Here is an 18,771-nt window from a genome sequence, read left to right as displayed (position 1 = left end):
CAGTCCCTGCAAGCTGGGTTCTCTCCCCAAGCTGGACTCCGGCAACCTGGGCTTTCCCTCCCAGCTGCAATCTCACAACCAAGGGCTCTCTCCCAGCTGGATTCCCCTTCCGACTTCTTTCTCCCAATATACACATGTAGCCTGTCAACTGGCTGCATGTCTAAGTCCTTTGCCTGACCCTAATTTGTGGGACTTGGCGGCCTAGTATACTGGTGTTTCACAGTCCTCTTCCTATGAGAGTGGTTAAATTACATTGTTAGTGTGCACTGCTCTTCATCGCCTCTTCCTCGTACCAGTACTATTGTGGTGTGACTGGGGGAAAATTATAGATTGACAATAGTCTATAATGGCAGGGGGAGGGTAAGGTTGGTTAGCACCAGGAAAAGGGGGATACCATGTCTCAACTGCAGACATCCTCTCCCCAATTGCCAAAGACCCTCCACCCAGGTGATCCTCCCTTGCATCGCCACCCCCAGGGTCAGGATCTAAAAGCAATGGCCTTTCCCTGGCCACCTAAGAGGATCCAAGGGGATTAGGTGAGGATTCCCTCGGGTTTCTCACAGTAGCCAAAAGTGTCTTATGTCTGCTTTAGTACCAGTTTGCTATTTTCTCAAATGTAAACTTATGTACCTTTTTTATACCCGTCAGTCACTTCAAGTGATGACATCAGGGTTCAACGTGATGTAATTCATTTAATCAGAATCAAAGGTCATATGACATATCTTGATATGATGTTATCGGGTGTGTGATGTCACTTCTGCTACCCCTGCCATTTTGGCGAACTGTCATGCCTGTGCTTAACGTGGCTCAGACTTGTGCTGTGGAACTAGTGGAACTATTTGAAGCATAGATCGATTTTCGGTGTTAGGGAGAATTCTCATAAATGTGCTAATTCACTCACCTTAGAGACCCCCAGCAACTTTGTTGGATTTTGAGGACTTGATTATTTTACCTGGAAAAGTCTGAGCCTTTTCTCCCCACGCTCATGTATTTTGATGTGTGTTTTACTCTTGTGTTCTTTGATTAAGGAGTTTTAAGATCACTCACTAGGCATCCTTTCATGTGTGTTACACAGCAGCCTCAGTGCAGTGACACAGGGATGTCTTTTTAGACTTCCCAAAGGTTTAAATACCTTCTCTGGGATAAACTACTGTTTCCCAGAGAATGTAAGGTTAAATTGACTTTAACTAGTCTTTTTAAATTCCTAGACCCAGCACACACCATCTTCCTATAGAGTGTTGGAGGGGTTACATAGTATCCCCCCGTGTCTAGAAACTCATGTAGCGGTCAAATGCTACCCTTTTCTATCAAAAAAGCTGGTGGCAGTGGTTTTACAACGAAGTACCATGATTTTTCCCGACCGCGAACAGCAGTAGCTAAAAATCGTGGAAGCCATGTTTTTCAAGATGGCGCCTTAAGCCCCTCTCTTTAAACAGGTCCCGGTCTTCTTTTCTGCCATTTCTTTTGGAAAGGCCCTTCTACAGTTTGTCTCTTGTGCCAAACTAGGTTTAGTCCCTTTGTTTCTATGCCTTTGGCGGGCTTGAGGACTGAAGACCGCCTCTGGCGTCGTGTCTGGGGTGGGCAGGAAGTGAGGGAGGAGCCCGAAACTCCCTGTGCTTAGACTCCTTGGAGACCCAAATGCACTCTGGCGTAATTTGCTGGCTGACTGTCCGGCAAGGACAGTCACCCTGCAGGTTGAGTGGCAGCTAGGCTGGAATGAAAGGGAGAAAACTGTTTAAAATGCGATTCTCTTTGTTTGGAAAGCAGAGTCAACAGCTGGAACGAAAGAACCGAAGACGAGCTGGAAGAGGACGGCTGCTGCAACTCTGAACCGTTGGTTTGCCCGGGGAAGCCCTGCTGCAGGTCCAAATTGCCAAGTTGACCTCGACAGAGAAGCCCCTTCAAGGACGACTTCTTCCTTTGAGTTGGTGGGACCAATCAACTCGTAAGCCACCTGCATACCATTCTCAAAGCTGGTTAGGATTAACCAGGGGGAAGGACACCAGCTTGTGTGCTTGATGACAGCTACTCGAACTGAAGAGACTCATTTTGTCTGCGTTTTTCGACGATCCCGTGCAGTGCAGGAGTCCCTCGACGTCCTCCCACTTGTCCCCACGACTGAGGCTCAGGAACAGCGAGATCTGCAGGAACCAACGTCTTCTGCTGCCTCTTGTTCTTCATATTAAGGTACTGTGTCAACCCGATTGAGAGAACTTACCTCTTGCGGTGAAAGTTCGTGGAACTTTCCCAACTTGCAGGCCTAATCAGCTTGTGACCAAACATATGATTCTTTTTCATACAAACTACTTCTGAGAACATTGGCAAAGACTTTACCGTTTACTACAAGAACTGCTCTTTACTATCCAAGACACCAGTCCATTGACTTTGGCCTAGCCGTATTGAACTGAATCGAGTCCTCTAGTGAACTGAAACTATTTGCACTGTCTAAGAAAGTATTTGTGATCTATTCTATTAACTTGTGCCTTTTTACTCCCAGTCAAAGTAACAAATGCCATTTTGCTCCCATTTCAGGGGAGCCTAATTTACTCAGAAACGCATTGGTTTGGTATTGAAGTATATTTGTGTATACTATTAAGTTGCCTCCTTCTAGTGAATGTGTTCTAAATGATTGTGCAATAAATGAATAAGTGTTTTACCAAGAAACCTTGAGTGTAAGTGTCTACTTGAACCACTGTGATTGTAAGACCTCTGTGTAATCTCTTGTACTGCTCACATTCCCTCTTTAAGTAAGCCTGGCTGCTCAGCTCTCTACCACAAACTGTGTAGTACAGACTTATACCAAAGGTTGGATTTTGCGTACACGTGTAGTCCTAATTGTATGTGGTGGTCCCAGAGGGTATTGCATGCAATTCTGCCTACCAAGCGTCAGCCCACCTCTCCCAACCTGTTGCTCAACATCTAATCTGTCTACAAATCAATCCAGTGTAAACAGCAATAATTGCTCAACCTGTGGGAAATGTATCCAAGATTTTAAAGCTGATATTGTAACTCCGAAAACGCAGGTACATAATATTGTTAGTTTGTTAACATGATGTGACTGGAAAGACTAATGAAAAAATGGGAATTAAGACTCCTCCCTTTTCCAATTCTAACTGTTCCTTAGGATACCATCCATTATGCTGCTCAGCCAGGATCCGAGCAACCAGCTCTATAGGCAGATTGGGGAACCTAAGGCAACTAACTCCTGTACTGCTTCCATACAGTGGCCTTGTTATGCTATTCAGAACCCTGGGTCTGCAAAGAAAATGGTAGAGCAACATAAGAATAAAACTACGAACAATCAACGACTGAGCTATTTAACCCGTTAGGTTTGCCACCCAATCAATCAAACACTCACAAATAAAGATAACAATGATGCTCCTTTGTTACCTCCCTCAGGAACAAGTCAGTCTTTATAATGGGATCCCTGAAACGCCCCCCCATGTACAAAATATAGGGACTCCAGAGTAAATAAATGCATGCATTTAGTTTCGTCATAAAATGCAATATTTGGCCATTCTAAGATCAGATATAGTACAAGCTAAACCCTATCCAGATAACACATTGTGCTTACCGATTCACATATAGTGGATGGTCTACTTTCCATCGAGTTTAGGGCATTACCATTTGAAGGTTCTTATATCCAATTGCGACAATTCTATCCATTTGACAGCCTTACCAGTAAAACCAAGAATGGACCATCATATCCTACACATACAAATTAATCATGCAACAACAGTTAGATGTCCAGAGTTCTATGGACCCCTCCCCCAACCCACATTTTAGAACTTTTGGACACTACCTGAAAAGGTTTTTCCCAATTTGAAAAGCCTACTATTTCACACTTGTTTTATTGAACACCTACTTCAGACAATCACATAGTGCACTTAAACCATTTGAAACCACAATTGATGATATCTATAGCCTTTTCAATCTGTCACATTCTGGCTTTGATGTTGTTCTGGTTGATCCAAACTGCCAGTTTCAGTGGAACTCAACTATCCTATGTGATCTTGCTTCATAATATCAAGTATGGGGAGATTCCCAACTTACAGACCAAGGAATATCTGCAACCAAACAGTTCAGGTGGACATATAGCGAGTACTGTATTCTCGCTTGGATTTAGGGCCTGTAATGGCCGTGTTCGGGAGATCCGTCAGAGGTGCCTAGTGAATTAATCGATCTACAAAGAACCACGTGTTAATCTTTGTCACACTATTATGCCTACAAATACCAATTTGTTTATGACTATTTTGCTTCAATTCGATGGGGCATGCTCAGTGAGGACACTGAACTAATTCTGATAAAGGGGTTGGACAGGGACATGTCTTGGTGCCCCTAATATTTTTATTTGACATCAATGACCTTGCAGAACAGTTTTAATCTATCAAACACACTGTGCTTTGGTTTGTAACAACTGAATACATTCACTGACAAATGCAAGGAACTAGATCTTATGATCAATATTACCAAAACTAAATAAATGGTAAGTTCTGCTATTCGAGTCCCCAGATCATCTTCCTTCTTGTATGCTTTTAATAATGTATTGATGCTAAAGGTTGATACCTTTAATTATTTTGTAACTCATTCGGAAAAACGATTGGCTTTATCATCTCAAATCAAGAAGAGCATCTTAATGTTGGCCGGAAGAGGAGGAGCTAATAATAACTTTGCATTGTGCAATGAAGGAAAGACACTCAACTATGCCTTCGAAGTTTACAAGGATCAGGACTTCCCAGTAACAACCTATAGGCTTGAGCCTTGCGGCTATTGTAACTTGTATATTGCAGAGAAAAGAAGATTTTAAAACTGTGTTTTTACCATAAAGTGCTTACTCTGCTCTGGTGGGGCTTAAACTGGGCATTATAGGAATTTCATATTCAATCAAAATGAAACATCTTTACTGGTGAAGGTTCTGGACTACTCCTGAAATGTACAAGTACCCAGAGGCTTTGTGTGATGTTTTAGTGGCACAAGGAGCTTTAAAATCATATGCCACAAACATATCAAGGAAATCTTTAGCATAAAATTGTGCTTATACATCTTTCGGATTAATGTAAATATGTTAATAAATACAAATCAGCATTGAGCGCAGCATTTAATGAGTGGGTTTTGAAAGATCAAATGGACATATGCTGTGGCAAGAGGCTATAGTTAAAGTAACTTTTGTGCAAACATTCATGGGGTCCAAACACATTTTCTGGAACACATTTCACAAACCTTTGCTTACAAAATCCTACCTAGGTAGTTTACCACTCATCAATTTGACTACATGTTTGGGAATGGAATTGTCATCCAATTGCCACTTATGCATTTGTAGGGATGAAGATTATTTTCAATGTATTTCCTTATACCCTCTATATCAACACCATAGAAGGCTGTGGCTAAAAACATTAGTTAATAGATCTGGGTTAAGATCTATGAGTGACGCAAATCTTTTCTGTAAAGCAATCGAGTCGCAAGTTACTTTAAATCTTGCGCCTTTTCTACTTGGAGCTTGTTTATATTGGAACATGTTCCTTACCAGTCTATATTGACTTAAAAATTATAGCAATCGCCACAACTGAAAGGGGAACAGGTGCAAAATATAACAACTTTCAATAATAACCCAAACCTACCACATATTACTTGTAAGAAATAAACGGTGCAGCAGGGGGAACAACTTAATATGTATACAAGCCTCCCTAGCCCTCTCCCCTCTTGCACTTCCAGAATGGGCTAGAAATCATTCATTTTTACAACTTCTGAGACTACTGGATGGGATGGCAAGAAAGAAGGTAGAGGGAATAGAGAAGTGAACAGGTCCTGTATTCTGAAAAAGAGCCCATCCATGGTGCTCACCTATCTCCAAGCACACAAGGGTGCTTGTAAACTAATAATTTACCGCTACATGACAACTCATGTAATCTACTGAGAGACCGCAGATGATCTCAATTTGGCTAACACAAGTTCTCACCCTGGGTCCTACCCCTAACTTTGTGTGACTGCTTTGCCTCACCTATCTTTACTCCATCTCTCTATGCTCAGAATAACATGCAGCCCATGATGAGAAAAGGAGGTAAAGGAAGTTTCTAACCCCCCCCCCCCCGAGCCCCAAGACCTAGTACCTTAAGTCACAACCCTCCTCTAAACTTCCCCCCGTCAGCTCCTGGCAAAACCGGCCAAGCACGATGATGTGATCGTTTTTAACCTCGCAGTCTGCCTTTCCTGCTCGCCACCCTATTGCCAAGAGCTAGCTCGAGACCAGAAATGAGGGCCAATTTTCCCCACCGCTCACTCAACACGTAAGCAACCCTGGCTTGCAGCACACAGACAAAGAACCCCATTGGCCGGTGCTCAGCAAATCCTATAAAAGCAGTTAGCCGTTCAAAGAACTGCACAGGTATGGTCACCCAACAAAGCAGCTTGGAATGTATGGTCCTGAGTTAGCTTTGTGAAATGGGATTCTGTATTATTAATAGCGCTTATTGTAGTGTGTCTTATTCCCTTTTCTCCCTAACCCTTGTCACTAACAATATTGTGTCTATCAATGGATATTGGGCTTTTATTTTGGTATAGGGGTGAGTAGTATTTGACATTTACTGTTTTTTATTCATACACTGAAACTTTACTTAGCGTTAGGTCTACCTGATTACTTATTTGAACAGATGTTTATGTGCAATTTAATAAAGGTGTATATGTTTCAATATATCAGTGTGGTGTGGTTTATTTGTTTGTGTGTGGACTAGTGCCTTCATGACCGCCACTCCTGAAGTTAAGCCTGATTGCTGTGCCATTGCTATTATCCCCTCAAGAGTTTGACTTCACTTTTTGTTGGATTTGTTGTTTTACCATTAGGTTAGACGACTGTATGACCTGCCCCATAAATCTGTAGAAATATCTCCATAACAAAAGGTTATCCTGAAGGCTACTAGCAGCATACATAGCGTACAATCAAAACAAAAGAGACATCAATAAAATACGATCACTGTGTCAGTTCTGAGCAAGGTTTATTCCTTTTAGCAATAAGACATTGCATGGATTTGCAATACTTGTACGCTAACATGATCTCGGAAGCTCAGATATTCAAGAAACATTACAGGTTTGTCTTTTTTCAGAGAATCCATGTCGACAAAGAATCTGAGCTCCTACTTCCACTCAGGAATAGGTTCTTTAGTATGAAGTATTGTATCCTCCATCCAATCCAGAATAGTGTCAACCACAGGAAATCGTCTTGAATCCTTCTCCATTTGCCTTGTTCCCAAGGAATGAAAGCACCATCAAGCCTGTTCATAGTTTCTCCTTGAAAAGTTCAGTCTTTTCCACCCAAACGGTTGGTGCCTTCATGCAACACAGGCATTTATCCTGCCATGGGGCCCAAAACTTTCTCTGTTTAAGTCGGGCAATACTCACCCTAATGTCATCACAGGGATGCAACGCATTGGGCCATTGATTGGGTCTTGACTAAATGATCCAAGCTCACTCTATCAGGTCTCAAAGTAATCGTTTTAAACCTATAGCCTTTTCCTGAGGGATTCAGCGCATTTACCACCTCACCTTCTTGAGGTGAACATTTATAATGAGTCCAATTTCAAGAGGAAAGTTTAGTACGGCTGGCATAACCATCACCAAATAGACCCTTTAATCACCTGGACATAGCATTCAGGTCATGCCAACTACTACCCAAAGAACGGCAGTACAAATTGAAAGTTCTGGAAAATAACCCTCATGCCATCCAACGTCAGCAAAGATAGACATAGCCCAAACAATCCCAACTGGAACATTGTGTTGACAGAATATCATAGCTGAAATATCAAGAGTATCAAACAATATCCCAGCGATGTGAACACTACCTGCCATTAGATGGAGCATTGCAACAGCAAAATCAACAAGGAAAGCATTAAACAGGAACACAATATCCTAACTGCTGAAAGAGACAGCAAAATGCAATCCCAGCAGAGATGGAACAGTACAATCCCAGCAGCGAAATCACTGTCACACCTGAAATATGAACAGACCTCTGTCGGTAAACATTATCATGCAGCAATGGCTTTACCTCAACAGTACCACAGGGGGTAGCACAGTGCTGGTATGTACCCAAAATCTAGAAGGGACTTCATGTGAATAAAACAGGACTCAAGAAACCCAAAACAAAACAGTTAAGGGTGAACATATTGTCCCAGAAACACAAAATAAAAAACTTGCATCACAGGGGAAAATTCCCTTCTAAACAAAGCTAACAGACAAGAATGGGGATAGAACAAACTTAACACCATCAACTTAAACTTTAAAGAACAATAGTTGACCACAGTGATGCTGCATAAAGAATGTAAATATCCATGGCATGGGGCACCATGAAGGAAATCTGTTGCCGCTAGAGTGTTGAATGCTCCCGTTACCTCGTTAGTAGAGCTTGCCACTCAATGTTAAGGAATGTGGGTATTGTTTGAGATCAGTGATGCAGTCAGGTGCCCCTAAACCACCTTGGACCAAACTCCTGTATATCCCTGAAAGCAAAATGACTGTAGTCATGACAATATCAAGCACGGTGACCTGCACCACTTAAATGATACTTAAGAAAGACAAGAGCAAGGTTATCACTGTAGTTGCACCATGACTATTTGTTCAGTTTATAGGCTTACACACCTTTACTTTTAGCGCAGGTTTTAATAACCGCAGATGGAAAGGTAACATGAAAGTTCTTTCTTCAAGACATCTTCAGCACAAGAACAGTGGGTGCTCAGAAGACTGAACAAAGATGCTAGAGGTGGAATCCCCATACTTTACAGAGCATACTGTTGCAGAAAGCGGCACAGTAATCAGTCGTACGTTGCTTCGCCACTAACCAATGGCCATCAACATTGCAAATACTAGGTATTGCAATCAACGCAGTAAGCCAATGACAACTTACTGCTAGGTGACCAACACTGCAATGATGAATCTGAAGGATGAAGTAACAACTTCTGTCAGAATTCAAAGAGCTCTAGCACTACATTAGATTTTGATTCAAAACCTCTGCTTGGAAGTGCCGTACACATGGAGAGAACAGAACTGCCCTTGCATAAATTGTCCAGGGAATCAAGCCATGACACACCTGCCTGTGACAAAATCCCTTACAAGGCCACCTTTTCGTCAGTCTAACGGGTGATCTCTGTTTGGGCAGAAGCATGGGAGCTTCTGTGCACACCTTGGTATCCTGACGCTGTACTGAAAGACTGTGGTGATCCTGCCGTTTACTGGCGCTTTGCTTTGTAAGGACGGGCACGCTTGCGACGGTCGGGTTTCCGCTGTTTATGAAGCCGGCCAATGCTGACTCCCTGACGCCTTCGCACAGAGATGTTCTGTTCCACAAGACTGGCCAACATTCCTGAAAAGGCAGACGGATGGATTTAAAAGACACAAAAGTCAAATCAAGATTAATGGGTAATCAGCAGAGAAACAAGTTGGGTAAGAAGAAAAGAAAGGAGGGAGACAAATGGCATGAAAAGAGAAATGAAAATAAAAATACATGAAATCAAAACGAAGGTTAAAAAATGAAGAGAAAGAGTTTAACATCTAAAGCATATTATAAAAACACATCTCTGCAAAATACCCATCCAACATTCGAGAGGTACAAAGCATCTGGTTAAGAATCCACAGCCAGTGTCAAAATTAAGAGCCTCAATGCTAACGTCAACAATGCTGTTTTAAGAATGTCTGAGTTCTGCTCACAAATAGACAAAACACTTTGGAAACTTTTTTTTCTTTTTAACAATCTCGTGGCCTTTACCCGTGCATTTTACTGCACTACCAAATCCCACAAACAAAAGCACTCACCTTCTTGAGCTAGCATGGAGATAAATGCACAGATGAATTCATCGTAGTTATGTGTTCTCCGCTGATCATCAATCTACGGTAGAGATGGGAACATGAAATTAGATTGTTTTTTTCAGCAGTATTCTTGCAAAGGTGCAGAAAAGTTTAACCTATTCTATCAAGTTTACAACATTTATCAAGAAAGACCAACAAAGTGCCAGTAAAAGATCAATTTAACCTGCATGCCACCTGAAATCAACAGAATACAGGATCAGATTGATAAAATCCCCTACAATTCTTCACCCGATACTTGTGTTGCAGTTGGTTCTCAATAGTTTCAATAGTCGTAATGATATGAGTGCAATCTAGATCAAATATAAAATTGATGCCACCAAAGTGGTGGATAAGGAACAAGTTACTTACCTGTAACTGTTGTTCTTCAGCATGGGTCTGGCATGGATTCACATGCTCATGAATATTCCCCGTCGTCGGGCTGGGAATCCTCGGTAAAGAAAAAACCAGTATCAGTTTCGTTTCTGATCTGTCTTTCGTAGTAATAACCAATCACGGGTCTCTGCGTCATACTGACCACAGCCAATGACTGCCCTCTACCTAAGCACCGCCTCTGGCAGCCATCTTCAGATTTGGAAGCATGTGAAGTGGCAGTATGACCAAGTGAAGAGCCGCAGAGGGGTAGGCGGGAGGGTTCGCATGTGAATCCATGCCAGACCCATGCTGGAGAACAACAGTTGTAAGTAACTTGTTCCTTCTCCAGCATGGGGTCTGGCATGGATTCACATGCTCATGAATAAAGAATACATAGCAGTACACACATGCACAACCACGGGAGGTGGCAAAGGCTCAACATTAAGCATTACATCAAACCCAACATTAAGCATCTTACCTCCTCACCAGGCTCACCTCAGGCGAACAGGTTGCGCAGCACTGCTTGGCCGACCCTGGACTCCTCCCTGGAATCCCGATCGACGCAGTAGAATTTCGTGAAGGTGTGCGTCGACCTCCACGTAGCAGCCCTGCATATGTCCAGCAGGGGCACACCAGAAAGGAACGCCGTGGTGGTTGCGATCGCTCTGGTGGAATGGGCTCTCGGACGGCCAGGCAGCGGTCGGTTTGCCAACCGATGACAGTACATGATACAGCCGGAGAGCCATCTGGAAATGGAAGCCTTCGAGAGAGCCTTCCCCTGATTGACAGGTCCAAAATTCACAAAGAGTTGTGACGTCTTCCGAAAACACTTTGTGCGGTCCACGTAGAACTTCAGCGCTCTAGCCACATCCAGCGAGTGCAAAGTCCTCTCAGCCGGCGACGAAGGCGACGGGAAGAACACAGGCAACACCAAGGGTTTGTTGAGATGGAAGTCCGACGGTACCTTGGGCATGAAGGAGGGGTGCATCCTGAGCACTACCCTCGTGTCGTGAAAAGTCAAGTACGGGGCCTTGCAGGAAAGGGCCTGGATCTCTCCCACCCGTCGTGCGGAGGTGATGGCCACAGAAACTTCAACGGGGCCGAGTGCAGAGGCTCGAACGGAGGTCCCATGAGCTTGGTCAGCACCACGTTGAGCTCCCACGCCGGGGCCGGAGCCTTCACCGGCGGGAACGATCTGAACAGTCCCTTCATGAACTCTTTCACCAGACGATGAGACCACAAGGACGTCCGGCCCGTGGTTCTGGTGTATCGGGAGATCGCAGCAAGATGAATCTTGATGGACGCGTGTGCCAATCCAGCTTTGGCCAGCGTCAGCAGGTACGGCAGTACCTGGGGAGCCGTAATCCGTAGAGGGTTAATCTTCTGTGCGTGGCACCAGACAGAGAACCTCTTCCATTTGTATCCATAGCATTTAAGAGTCGAGGACGCCCTGGCCTTTGCAAGAACCTCTCTGCAGTCGGCCGGTATGTCGTATCCTCCAAACTCTAGCGCTGCAGGAGCCAGGCCTGCAAGTTCAGCGATTTCGGGTCGTGGTGGCGGATGGCGCCTCCTTCCCTGGAGAGTAGATCCGCGTCCACCGGCAGCTTGATTGGCGGGGACGCTGATAAGTCCAGAAGGTCCGGGAACCATATCTGCCTCGGCCACGCCGGTGCAACGAGGATCATCCTGCACCGTGACCTCTTGAGTTGGTTGACGAGCCGGATTAGCAGTGGCAAAGGAGGGAACGCGTAGAGGAACAGGCCCTCCCAGGGGAACGAGAAAGCATCGCCCATGCTCCTCGCCTGGGGAAACCTGCTGGCGAACCTCCGGCACTTGGAGTTCGTCGCCGTCGCGAACAGGTCGATCTGGGGTGTGCCCCACCGTCGGAAGAGGCGATCCACTAGATCCTGCCGTAGTTCCCACTCGTGGCACGAGCGCAACTCCCTGCTGAGAGAGTCGGCGATGGTGTTTTTTATCCCTGCCAGATGAAACGGTACCAGAAACATCCTTTGGGCGACGGCCCAATGCCACAGGTCCTGTGCCTCCTTGGACAGTGCTGGCGACCTGGTTCCGCCGTGTTTCCTGATGTAAAACATGGTGGTGGTGTTGTCGGTGAAGATCCTCACCACCTTGCCCTTGAGGGACGGAAGGAAGGACCTGAGGGCCCAGAACACTGCACGGAGCTCCAGGACGTTGATATGGAGGGACTTCTCCGTCGGGAGCCAAAGGCCTCTCGCGTGCAGATTTTCGGTGTGCGCTCCCCACCCTTCCAGGGAGGCATCCGTGGTCACTGTCTCCTGGTGGTCTGGGGTCTGGAAGTCCATGCCCGCCGTCAGATGCGCGCGGGTGCCCCACCACCGGACCGCTCGGCGGAAACTCTCGTCGAGTGTGATCCTCTCCTCGAAGCCGCCCGTCGTTTGGATCCAGCGCACGTCCAGGAACTCCTGTAACGGGCGCATCCAGAGCCTGCACATGGGAATGAGGTAGATGCAAGAAGACATCATTCCGAGGAGGGACTTGATGGACCTCACCTTGGCCGCGTCGGAAACCAACATCCGCTGTACCTTGCCCAGGATGGACCTGGTCCTTTCCTCCGACGGGGAGGCCAGAAGGGACACTGTGTCGAGCTTCGCTCCCAGAAACAGTGCGTTTTGCGCGGGTACCAGGTGGGACTTGGCGTAGTTCACGGAGAATCCCAGGTCCGTGAGAAGTTGGACGGTCCTTGCCGTGTGCTCCATGGCGAGCTCCCTCGTCTTGGCTCGGATGAGCCCGTCGTCTAGGTAGGGGTAGACGTGGATCCCCTCGCGGCGCAGCTGCGCCGCCACCGGTGCAAGGCACTTGGTAAATACCCTGGGTGCCGACCGTAGTCCGAAGGGGAGGGCTTTGAACTGGTAGTGACGCCCTTGGACCACAAACCTGAGGAATTTTCGGTGCCCCTTTAGGATGGGAATATGGAAGTAGGCATCCTCCAAATCCAACGACGACAGGAAGTCTCCTTCCTCCAGCTGACCCAGGACGTGCTGGAGGGTGACCACCCGGAACTTCTGCGCCTTGATGAACTTGTTCAGACGTCGCAGGTCTAGGATGGGGCGCCATCCTCCCGTCTTCTTCTTCACGAGGAAGTATCTCGAGTAAACTCTGGAGCCCCGAAGCCTCTTTGGGACGAGTTCGATGGCGCCCTTCCTGAGCATTGCCTTTACCTCCAGGAGAAGCTGAGGGACGTGAAGCTCTTTCCTGGCCACGGGGGGGACGCGCGGGCACCTTCTTTGAAACTCGAGCGCGTGGCCCCGGGCTAAGGCGTCCAGCACCCAACGGTCGGTGGAGATGGACTCCCACACGCTGACGAAGCTCGCCAGCCGGCCTCCCACCGGGGTGCTTCGGTGGGGGCCCGACCCCACGGCCGGTTCAATCCTGTTTCGACGAGGCTTTGCCGCCTTGATCTCCTTGGCGACGACGGCGGGGTCCGCCAGACTTGCCTCGTCCTCTGTAGGCCTCCTGAGACGACGAGCGGGCCGCTTGACGGTAGGTGGAGAAACCGCCGCCGGAACCTTTGGAGGCGCCCTTGCCTCCGCTGCTCCGAAAGGGCGTCCGTCGTTGCTGTAGAACCCCAAGGGCCCGGGCCGTCTCAGTGTCCGCTTTAATGGCCTGAAGGGAATCGTCCACTGTTTTCCCAAACAGGTTGTTCCCATCGAACGGCATGTCCAGGACTCTGGTCTGTACGTCTTGACGGAAGTCCGTAGCCTTGAGCCATCCATGCCGCCTAAGGCACACGCCGTTGCCCAACTGGCGAAACCCAGTGTCGGCGATGTCCGTCGCAATAGTGATGGTGTGGTCCGACGCCACCTCACCTTCCTGTAGGATCTCCAGGGCATCCGCCCTCTTGTCGTCCGGTAGGAAGTCAAGCAGGGGAGCCAGTTTGTACCATAGCTCCCTGTCGTAGCGGGCCACGATAGCCAAGGCGTTGGCCGCTTTAATCGTCGTCGCTGCAGACGAGATGACCCTGCGTCCCATAGCGTCCAATTTCTTTCCCTCGCCGTCTGGTGGGGAAGTCGATGTGGAGGCCGCACCCCCCCCGCTTTCTTCCTGGCCGCCACGGAGACGACGGAGTCCGGGGTAGGCTGCGCCCGGAGGCACAGGGGGGCCGCGTCCGGGACCCGGTACTTCTTCTCGTACCGGTCTCTTCTAGCTGGCGTCGTGGAAGGGTTCTTGAGGAGGGCGAGGCCCTCATCCCAAATGTCGTCCAGTAGAGGCACCGCGAGGACCGTCTTCCTCTTGGCCTCGCGCCGTTGATAAAGGAATCCTTCCTTTTTCTTCTCCTCAGGGCAGAGTTGGAAAAGCTCGGATGCCCTGGCGATCATGGAGTGGAACGATCCAATCTCGTCGGGCGGAGAAGCCCTGGTGGGAGGTGACGACGGGAGATCCTCGTCGTATACCTCGTCGTCCGTACACGTCGCTGCCGTGTCAGTCCCCGTATCATCCCCTCGGGTGGACGGGGAAGAGGGCTGGACGGGTCGCGACGGCTGAAAAGGAGGTGGAGGGTGAATCCTTCTTTTCTTGGGTGGGGGAACACCAGAAGGTCCCGGTTCAGGATCCCCCGACGGGAGAGGTTCCTCCGTCGGCAACGGTAGTCTCGTCCTTATCTCCGAGCATAAGGACTGTATAGCCAACAAAATGGCCGCTGAGTTGTCTTGCAGCGCTGGCAGAGGGGAATCCGACGGGCGATCAGGGGCCCCGTCGGCACCCTCGACGATGTCGTCGTCACCTGCGTCGGGATCCATCCCGACGGGCCGGTCTTCATCCACGCCAAGGCCGTGGCTTAAGACCTCGATAAGCTCTTCCTCCGAGGTTGAAGCCGAATCTACGACGACGCCCTGCCCCCCCTTTTTCTTCCCCGCCGGGGATTTCACGGGGGTCCTATCGATAGGCACAAAAGAGGACTCCCTCCGAGGTGGCAGGGAGACTCTGAGCCCCGAGGTCGCCACCACTGGTGTAGCCTCCACAGGCTGAGCCAAGGCCGCCGTGACAGTATCGATAGAGGGCTTGGCCGGATGGATTAAGGCCTTCACCACCTTAGGTGCGCTCACCGCCTTATCCTTGAGGGGGGGGACACTGCCTCGCTCCCCCTCCGATGGGGCCTTCGAGCTCGACCGGGGCCTCTCCAGGAGCTTCGCCGGGTGCTCGCCCTTCCTCTTACCCGACCCAGAGCGTTGGCTCGTGGCTGAAGGTGCCGGGGAGGGTGCGCCCTGCCTGGCGCCCGTAGAGCCCGACCGTTCGGCGCTCCCGGTGCCAGCGGACTCGCGGTGCTTGGCCTTGTGTTGGACCCCCGTCGCAGGGGCGTCCTCAAAGGTCTTAGAAGACCGCTCGGATTTCTTCCTCTTCTTCTCGCCTGACGGGCTCTTCTCATGTAAGCAGTAGAGACAAAAGGAGTGTTCGTCCTCCTTAAAGACGTTCTGCAGCTGGCATCCAGGGCAGATCCTGAACAGCTTTCCGGGCGTCGAGCTTCCCTTCTCCTGGGCCATGTCCGGGCCTGAGAAGCTTCTGGAGTCCTCCAAAACGTAGCTCGACGAAATCTTCACCCTTGAGGGGCGCAGATGAATCGGACACGGGTCCCCGTTGATCGGATGGAGAGTCGGTGGAGCTTGAGGCTCTTTTGATCGGAAAAAACGAAGTTTTTGAGAAAAAAAAGTGAAAAAATAGCACTAACGCTCGAGAGCAATAGCACGAGGATCCCAACACATGAACGTGCGGTAAAAATCTGAAGAGGGCTGCCAGAGGCGGTGCTTAGGTAGAGGGCAGTCATTGGCTGTGGTCAGTATGACGCAGAGACCAGTGATTGGTTATTACTACGAAAGACAGATCAGAAACTAAACTGATACTGGTTTTTTCTTTACCGAGGATTCTCAGCCTGACGACGGGGAATATTCATGAGCATGTGAATCCATGCCAGACCCCATGCTGGAGAATGAAAACATAACCTTTGAAATAATCATAACCACTGGAAACTCCTCCAGGTAGCTTCCACTACATAGTTTTTAGCTTGTCTGAACCATAATTACAGAAGAGGACCAACCATATGAAAATTAGTCTTGCGGTTTCACTCGTTGGAACATGCGACGTCAAACTGCTAGACCACATCTGCTCAACCCAAGCAATCAGGCATGCTTTAAGGATTTGATGAGCCTGGTCAACGAGAGTTTGCCATTTTATATTAAAGGATAGTAGTTCATGACTAGCAGAAAAATAATATAGACACATGTAGGACTACAGATATAATTTTAAGGTGGGGGTATTTCACTCCCTATTTTTGAAGTTGAGAGTAACAAAAAGAACACCCCCTAATGGTCCGAGGGATTATTTTTGGGTGAGTAAAACAGACAACATTTAGTAATCTATACGTCCTTGCATCTTGTGATTCATGCATATTAGAAGGCACATTCTTCCTCTAAAGTTGCAAATCAGTTCAGACGATGATAACAGTTAATAGTAGAAGTCCTTCCTTTGGATCCGTGATACCAGCAGAGTGATACCAAATATATCCATAATGCTCTACTAACCTCTGGTAATTTCTTTCTGACGAGTTCTGCTGCAACAGATTTCTCATCTTTCGGTATTTAATCGGCAGCTGTCATAAGAAAATTGTCACAGCAGCAGGCATAGCATAGCTCAGCATCGACCTACTGCAAAAGCCCAACTCTGTGGCTCAGGAAATTGCACCTTAAGTGCATAATATAGAGCACACCACGCCCTGGAACCCTGGTCTCCCCTCCCCTCAGTGGCGCCACTAGGGTTGGTGACAACCGTTGCGGTAACTCGGTGTCACCCCCTCCCAGGGGTGGGGTGACACCATGAGTTACCACATCGGGTGTCACCCTTCCCCTAGTAACGCAACTGATTAAATGTAAAAACCATTTTTAGGCAATTGAACGGTTAGGTCTTCCTCCACACCTATAACAAGCCTTGCTGCTTCTTTGCCGTTACCCAAAATTAATCATTGCCCATTAAATAGGTGGCAGTAACAACTCTCCAACTACCTTCTCCCCAAAAGAAAGGGAACCGCTCTTACTCAAAAAGCATATTTGAACTCCAGCCGGGTCTTCCTGGCTTCTGCAAGCAGCAACATGTGCTGCTCTCGTACACACAACAGGTGTAACTCAAAGTCTTTTTTGTTTTGTTTTGTCAGCATCCATGTTGCACGGAATTGAGAAGCAATAACACTGGGCTGTGCAAGTGCCGCCGCTGCCAGAGCGGGCTTGGAAATGGTTGCTGCTGAGCTAAGTTGTCAGATGAGCTCACGAGCCGCACGTGCACACGAGACCTCAGAGAGTACTCTTTCCTTCACAGAGGCAGACTTGTGAAGCAGAGGGACCCACAACCACACAGAAATACAAAATACGAGCTTTAAGCACCAGGGCCGTGTGCAATGTGCACCCTAACTTCACTCATCTCTCTGGTAGTCTGCAGGAGCTGGGGTGCAACAAGCAGGCAGCGTTATCACCGCCTTCTCGTCCCTCGTCACTACAAGGATGGCACAACTTGCTACATTCACCCGGCAGGAAATAAATGTAGCAAATGTTAACTGCAAACCAGTAGCTTGCTGAGTGCCTACTAAGTCATGATAAATGCACTGATAGCTGAACAGCAATGCTTGTCCTTTTTAACTTTCTTTTTAACAGTTCCAGTGAGTCCAGAACCTTTCTCACAACTGCCGAGAAAAAGTCACTGTGGCTGTGAAATGTTCTCGACAGAGCTCGGCAGCTGTGTTAGAATCGATAATAGGCTGCATTATGAGTTGCTATTGCTGAAAGGTGAGAGGGACTGACAAGCCCCCTACATGTAAGGCAAGCTAGTAGGGTAAATAGCAACCTGGTTTGTGGAATGGCTTGCATCCTAGATATCGAAGATGAGGCATCCCAGAGATGCCTCATCTTTGATATCCTCCCACAGCAGCATGTTGTTTCTGGGGGAGCGAGGAAAACTATGCTATACCAAGACATTTTGAAGGACTACAATACTAAAGTGGCAATAGTGTTTTGCAAAGGTATGAAGCAAAGCCAAGAACTCTACCTGGCAAATGTCCAAGGCTGGCATGCCCTCTGCAACACTGTGATAGCCCTAAGATCCCACGGCATGAGAGCATTTCCAGACACAGCATAACATTATAGATGTGGGATTACTTGGTTGATGTTTCGATTATAAACAATACAGACTCTGTCTTCATTCCACACTTGGTTCAGAAATTCGTTATCAATTTATATCTGGTACCAACTCCTTGACAAGCTGCTTTTGCGCTCTCCAGCAGTTCCTAACCCACAATGTCCTTCCAGTGGCTTTGTCTAAGCTTTGTGTGTGCTCACAGATCATGGTACAAAGCATCAAATGTGATCCGTAATTTAAACTAGCGCACAGTTCAAACACTGTAATGCTTCCAAGGATGGGTCTCTAGAAAAATAGTGTTAGGTAGATTATTTCTATGCCAAAATCTATTCACCCGTGAGTCCCCCAGCACTTTTTGCTGGACTTCAGTATTTTTTGGTCAGTCTCCTGAGTGAGTAGGAATCTTTTTTCCCCCCC

The 18,771-nt window shown here is 47.7% G+C and overlaps 1 protein-coding gene across 2 annotated transcripts in view; it reads right to left on the bottom strand.

The window, feature by feature from the left end:
- Positions 1-6,972: 6,972 nt before the first annotated feature.
- BAP1 (BRCA1 associated deubiquitinase 1) overlaps positions 6,973-18,771 on the bottom strand; it is a 545,466-nt gene continuing 533,667 nt past the window's right edge. For both annotated transcript variants that reach the window (XM_069644004.1, XM_069644005.1), the window contains 2 exons: positions 9,796-9,868; positions 6,973-9,346 (listed from right to left, as the gene is read on the bottom strand). In XM_069644004.1, coding sequence (XP_069500105.1) covers positions 9,213-9,346; positions 9,796-9,868 — 207 coding nt within the window. In that variant the 3' untranslated portion in view covers positions 6,973-9,212. The remainder of the gene's footprint in view (positions 9,347-9,795; positions 9,869-18,771) is intronic.

This window comes from Ambystoma mexicanum, chromosome 2p (assembly GCF_040938575.1).
Source record: "Ambystoma mexicanum isolate Mex_15411 chromosome 2p, UKY_AmexF1_1, whole genome shotgun sequence".
In the NCBI taxonomy this organism is placed as follows: Eukaryota; Metazoa; Chordata; class Amphibia; order Caudata; family Ambystomatidae; genus Ambystoma; species Ambystoma mexicanum.
This window is presented reverse-complemented; position numbering and strand designations above follow the sequence as displayed.